Source organism: Anarhichas minor, unplaced genomic scaffold, assembly GCF_050575085.1.
Source record: "Anarhichas minor isolate MPS153535 unplaced genomic scaffold, ASM5057508v1 ptg000080l, whole genome shotgun sequence".
NCBI lineage: Eukaryota > Metazoa > Chordata > Actinopteri > Perciformes > Anarhichadidae > Anarhichas > Anarhichas minor.
In genome coordinates, this window is record NW_027466526.1 from 1,669,330 (window position 1) to 1,675,730 (window position 6,401).

Below are 6,401 nucleotides of genomic sequence, written 5' to 3' on the forward strand. Positions count from 1 at the left end.
AGAGGTAAAAAAATCTAGAAAAAAAGGGACAGACAAAGGACAGGTATAGGGACAATTGTTAGCCAAGGAAAAGAGAAATAGATTGGAATGAGTGGGGCACGGACATCATTCAGTCATCTCCTCCCATTTCTCCAACAGTAACTTGGTTGGGGTTAAAGGAGGATGAGAGAGCAATGCTTTCGCCCTCTCTCTCTCTCCCTCTCTCTCTCTCCCTCTCTCCCCCACCCCTCTCTCGTTTCCTCTCATCTCCTCTGCTCTTGTGCTCCTATATAACCTCTGACACGGACCCTCTCCCTATCATGCTCATGTTAGGTGGTTAGGAAATAACAGGTGTCTGCTTGTCAGTGTGATATAGAGTCACATATACTTAAGGTGAGAGGTTCATTTTTTTACTAGTATTTGGGCATTCTGTCCAGCTGTGCTGACTGGAAAACCTTCAGACTCAACAGACAAACTGCAGAGTTTTGATTTCAAGTCATACAGGATTGGCAATCAGCAGCTGGGTGAACATGATGAAGCAATCAGCTGTCATCCTAAAGATGGCCTTGATGCTGCTGCTGCTGCTGCACGGCACAGGTAAGATCTGTTGACTTTATTAAGATTTCTACAAGAAAGACAGAGTCATAATGATATGTTTTAATACACACTGCATGGCTAGAATATGGAGACTTAGAGCAAAAGTAGGTTTGTCTTGGTGATTTAAAGTGTAAGCAGGAATAACAGTTAGATGTCCTGATGTCCTTAGTTCAGATGATCTTCATGTCAGATGCTTCAAACCACATCTGTCTTTTTTGCACCATAACCTACTTTGTTATTTTTCAACAGACATTATGTCATAATGTCAACATGGCTACATGTGTTATTTCAGCCCATTTTTTATGTTTAAAAAGGATAAATAATTATATTTACTGTCAGTGAATTTGTATTTTTGTTGTTAATTTATTTCTGCCAAAGTAAGTTTAGTAATCATAAGAATTTACAATGTGGATGTTAAATTAAACTGTTTTGTCATCAACTCAATGTTAGAAACAGGTGCAAAAGAAAAACAAAACTCTTCTCCTCCTCCTCTAGATGCAAAGATGGAAATCATTACCACTAAGCTAGACATTGAGGTGGGAGAACAGATCTTCATGTTGTGTAAAGGTGAGTCATTTCAATTTAATTTGCTGACTAATGAAGCTCGTCCATGTGAATGACATTTTTCAGTTTGAAAAGTTCTTCTAGATGTTTCAAAGTAAGCATGTTAAAGCATTTATTTTCACTCTGTCTCTTCCTACTTTGCTGCTCCTCTCCTGTCCTAGCTGGGGGAGAGGGAGATATAATGTGGAAGAAGGACGGGAATGACGTGGAAGACGGGGTGTCAAAGATAGATGAGTCTTCTTCTAAATTGTTCATTAAGAAGGCTACGATGCAGGATGCGGGCAAATATACCTGTCTGTGTGATTTCGACAACGAAGACAAAGATGACGTTTTAACACAGCTGTATGTTTATGGTACGTAACAGATGGCAGTTGTTGCTGAACCTGTCTACTGTAACTAATCTTTTATTTAGCTAGGAAATAGAAATTGGTAATATTCAGCATATTGTTTAACGAACCAACCCACATTTTGATGATGATACCCTTCATTTTCTTGCTGTGTTGCATAGAAAGTAAGCATCTTAAGCATTCTCTTCTTTTGTCAGAGGGTCCATCATTTGGGAGCACCAACACCTACCATGAGTTTCTGAACGGCATAGATGGATTGGTGCCATGTCTGGTGACCGGCCAGCCAGCTGTAGATGTTCACTGGCTCAGAAACAGAGAAGAAATCTCCTCTGATGGTAGGACCAGCACCCTGGGCACGGAGGTCTCCTGATGTTTGAAGGGTTATTTCATAGTTTACAAAAAAGCTTTGCACATTTTGTAAACTTGACATGACTGAATATTGGACTCTCATGCAGCAACATAACTTTCTTTTCTGTCTTTTTGTGTTTTTTGCCTCTTTCTTTACCATTTTTCTAATCTTTCCATCACTCTGTCTGTCTCTGCATTTCTATCCTGCCATCTCTGACTCCAGCAGGACGGCGTGTGCATCGGCTGTCTAATAACTCAGTCCTCATTGAAAATGTGAAGCGAGAGGATGCTGGGACGTACGTGTGTGAGGCTCAGATCAGAGGAAGGCCCATCAAACGGCAACTCTCCATCTCCGTTGTTGTCAATGGTCGGTTTCTTTTACACATGAATATTATATAATAATAATCATAATAATACATTTTATTTATAGAGCGTTTTTCAGAATAGTGATAGTGAAGAAACACCCGATAGTGGTCACGGGGTGACAGACAGTTTATGACCCAAAGATCCTTTCTTATGTGGGTAACAACTGTGCCAATGAGTGTTATGGTTAGGGATGGCTTAATTTTGCTTTGAGGCATAATGATGCCATAATAAAACTGAAGTGTTAACAATACATGATTTGGAATAAAAAATGTGATTCCCTCCTGCAGCTCCTCCTTCTGTGCATCTGAGAGAAGTGGTGAAAACAGTGATTGCCGGACCAGAAACCAACGTTTCCCTGGTGTGTTCGGTGGACGGCCAACCAAAACCCAACATCACCTGGATCATGTAAGTCCTGACTTTGGGAGAGGTGTGTGCGTGTGCGTGTTAGTGTGTGTGTGTGTGTGGTCTCTGGCAATATCAAATATCTGCATGACATGCCCCAGTGTTTAAAATCCATATGAATAACAAATCCCTGTAGCATTACTCATTGTGTGTTCTGCTCTTCCTGTCCTCCTCCCAGGCCGCCGACGTTCGACCCTTCACATCATCAGTTTAACTCCGACCGCAGCGAGTTGACTATCAGGTCTGTTACCAGGGCCGACTACGGAGAGTACATCTGCACCGCCACCAACAAGATAGCTGAGAGCAGTGCCACCATTATGCTACATGTTTATGGTAAGTTCAATTTCATATGATATTTTTCCACCCCTCTGATAACTTCATTACATCACCAAAACACAACAAACAACAACGACATACAATAAAAATGAATTTATAATCCCTACATGAACCTGCTATTGGGGACATGTTTACTGTATCCTGTTGTGCTATCATGACACATGAGATGTTTCATTTCAGAGGCCCCAGAGGTGTTTGTGTCAGCAGAGCAGCAGAGTGTATCAGTGGGCGAGAGAGTCTCTGTGTCCTGTAACGTCTCTGGCCATCCTCAGCCTGAGCTACACTGGCTCAACAAGCACAACGGACGCACACTGGTAAGAGTTTATGGTACACACACACACACACACACACATATACAACATCAGCTGCCAGTCTCAATCAATCTGACATTTGTAGCCAGTATTTTTCAGCCCCTACAGCTCTGACAGTCCAGTCTAGTTAACTCCATGTTACTGTTGCTGCGTGTTGACTTTCCACACTGTTCAGCTACTCCAACAACGTTATATTTGAGCATTTACAGACTTAAAATTGGTCCAATATATGATTGGACATTTCCTTTTGTGCCTCCCTCTGTCAGGACTCTACCTCTGGACTTGTCCGTGTTGTTGATGGTGCGTTGGTGATTAATGAGGTAGTGCCCTCTGATGGTGGAATATATTCCTGCATGGCTGTCAGCACCTCTGGAAACGCATCGAGAGACGTTGCAATACACAGTAAGAGTTTCTGTCTGTCTTCGCCTTTGAGACAAAAGTTGAGTGGAGGAAAAGTAGATTTAATCTTTACTTATAACCATGACACTTACACGTTTCTATCTTTCTCTGACCTGCCTCCTTACACACAGCCCAGCCTGGTCCGCCTCACTACCTGTCAGTCTCACCTGGACTAACCTCAGTCCTCTTCTCCCTCAAAACCCCACCCATCAGTGGAGGAACACCGATCACAAGCTTCGTCCTGCAGTGGAGGCAAAGTGCAGCGGAGCAGTGGAAGGAGATCACAGTCCCAGCTTCAGGTAAAACATCTGTTTTTCAAAGGGGCTTTTATAGTTGTGTATCATGACTCTCAGGAGAAAAGCAGATCAGTGAGTGAATCATTTATACTTTAAACTGCTGATACCATCACCTCACATTTAATCATTCTGTAGATCCTCTAGCCATCCCCTCCCTCACGCCGTACACGTTGTACACAGTGCGTTTGGCTGCCTTGAATGCAGTGGGAGTGGGACAGTTCTCAGACAAAAACACCGTCCGCACCCAGGGATTACGTAAGTGGTACACACACTACATTAGCAACAATCGCTGTCAACACACACCACATTCATATATCATATGTGTGGAGCATTGTATACATATTTACATGATGTACAATGTATGTTTAGTGTAGGTGCAAGTATTCCTGCATGCCAGTGTTTATATGTCTTGCAAGCAAGGCTTTTCCTCCTCATCTGCCATCACTCATTTTTCTTATTCATCTTCCATGCAACCGTCATCTGCTGCCTGACGTTCATTCATGCTGCTGATGACACCATTTAATCCCCTGTGATCCATCCTCAGGAGGTAAGTACCCACAGTGATCCACTAAACAATGAAGAAATAAACTGACATGCCCAGTCAACCTGTATATATTTGTCTATATCATGGAAGCTCATCAGTTGGTCATAAATTCTTTCTTTTCTCTTTGCCTCCTGTCCGTAGGTGAACCAGACAGCCCTGTTTTGTTGTCCAATGAGATGAAAGTAGAGGGCAACTCCTTCTCTGTCCCCCTTAAACAGACTGATGATGGTGGAACTCCTCTGCTGCACTTTGACGTACGATACAGACAGGTAAGAGACCCCGTGAGCCTGTCTCGGCCTTTCTCAATGAATCTCTCCTTTTGTTTGTGTTGTTTCCTTACTTTCATCCTTCGTTCCATATGCTCTCTCAGGATAAAGAGAGAAGTGAGTGGAAAGAGATGCAGCTGCCGTCCAATGCTGACTCTGTCTCCCTTCAAGATCTGTCCTACGGCTCAGACTATCAACTGGAAGTTTTATCCATCAACCCTAATGGTTCCTCTATCCCTGCCATGTTCAACTTCTCCATTGCAGATCAGCCTGGTATGTGGCCTTTCACTCCTTATATCATACACTTAAACTGGCCTAAACTATGAACTGGGAGCGATGACACAAATAGAGATTAACTGCACCTCGTCATTGTGGCGTGACAGATCCACTCACAAAAAACGTGTTGCTTGCCACAATGGAGGTGTTTGTCATACTTTCAGTTCGGTCACCTTGACTCTTTCATCTCCCTCATTCAGTCAAAGTGAGCAGCATGACCAAAGGCCATGTGGTTATCATCGTGATGGTGATCTTCCTGGTGGTATTCCTGGTGGTAGACGCCACCTGCTGCTACAGAAATCGCTGCGGCCTGCTCATGTCCATCGCTGTGAAAGTCTTTGGACAGAAAGTCCCAGGCCACCAAATGATTGGAGAAGGAGAAGGAACCAACGGGTAAGTAGGTGTTGGATAAGTATTCATGTATATTTTCACTATTTTTGTCCGTCATTATGTTGTCATCATCATATTTCAAACCCTTTGTTTGACGGCAGAGAAGTGAAGCTGAAGGGTATATCCACTCCGAGAGGCAGCGTGCAACATTCGGAGGCGGGGGTGCAGACACTCACTAAGGACGGGGGGCTGCTCACAGAGATCACCTGCGACAAAGCCCCGCTTACCAAACACGAGTATGTTCATTCATTCCCATAAACAGCAAACCTAAGTTTAAACACCCGCTGTAAGCTGTTTCCTTTCACTCTGATAACAAAGCGTTCTCCATCCTTAGACAATTAAAGGAATGAGCTGTAAACCCAATTATATCCTTCCATAAATGTTTTTTTAAGAGATGTTGTAAAACATGTGTAATGGAACAGAAATAGGTTGTTGAAGACTTTGATGTTGAGATCGATGTTGAAATCAAAGACTACATGTAGTTATTATGAAGAAAATCTCCTTGAAAATCTCCTCGATCTGTCTGCACAGCACTCTGGCAACAACAGTGTTTGACTCGAGGAAATGATAAAACTCTGTCTTATGGCTATTTCTGCTCATTCAGACTATAGCGCACGGAGATCAAATCTCTACCACAGAGTAAATGATTGATCTACATTTATATGTTTTTATACCAATGTCTTATTTTCTTTCACGCAGGAAAAAGCAGGCGAGCAGAGACGTGCACACCGCCAACGCATGAGGCCAGAAACCTGAGAAACAAGAAAGAAGAAGTGTGAGAAAACAAGGATGATGTACAGACAACAAGAGAAGATATCAAACAACCACTCAGTATGAATGACTGAGTCGAACGTCGGCGATCTCTACATTCAATACAACTGCTATGGGAAAGGCGTTTGTGCTGTTGGAGTGAGAGGATGGCATGAAATCTCACAGCTTCCAGTTCATATGAAGACTGACACAGGCAGGCAGGGGGTGAT

General features: G+C 42.9%; 1 protein-coding gene across 1 annotated transcript; it reads left to right on the forward strand.

Moving 5' to 3' along the window:
- The first annotated feature begins 509 nt into the window (after nucleotides 1-509).
- Nucleotides 510-6,163, forward strand: ncam3 (neural cell adhesion molecule 3). The gene is made up of 17 exons (XM_076081372.1): nucleotides 510-570; nucleotides 1,072-1,143; nucleotides 1,302-1,493; nucleotides 1,685-1,822; nucleotides 2,059-2,202; nucleotides 2,489-2,606; nucleotides 2,782-2,936; nucleotides 3,120-3,253; nucleotides 3,517-3,652; nucleotides 3,781-3,948; nucleotides 4,081-4,200; nucleotides 4,490-4,492; nucleotides 4,631-4,758; nucleotides 4,860-5,028; nucleotides 5,238-5,424; nucleotides 5,523-5,657; nucleotides 6,121-6,163. The coding sequence occupies exons 1-17, from the start codon at nucleotides 510-512 to the stop codon at nucleotides 6,161-6,163; spliced, it is 2,103 nt and encodes a 700-aa protein (XP_075937487.1).
- Nucleotides 6,164-6,401: the final 238 nt, after the last annotated feature.

What these genes read in the sequence shown, in the direction of transcription:
- ncam3 (XM_076081372.1), top strand. Translation starts at nt 510, where the DNA reads ATGATGAAGCAATCAGCTGTCATCCTAAAGATGGCCTTGATGCTGCTG. An exon ending in AGAAGAAATCTCCTCTGATG is followed by an intron (nt 1,823 to 2,058) that starts GTAGGACCAGCA and finishes CTCTGACTCCAG; the next exon opens with CAGGACGGCGTGTGCATCGG. An exon ending in GAGAGACGTTGCAATACACA is followed by an intron (nt 3,653 to 3,780) that starts GTAAGAGTTTCT and finishes CCTTACACACAG; the next exon opens with CCCAGCCTGGTCCGCCTCAC.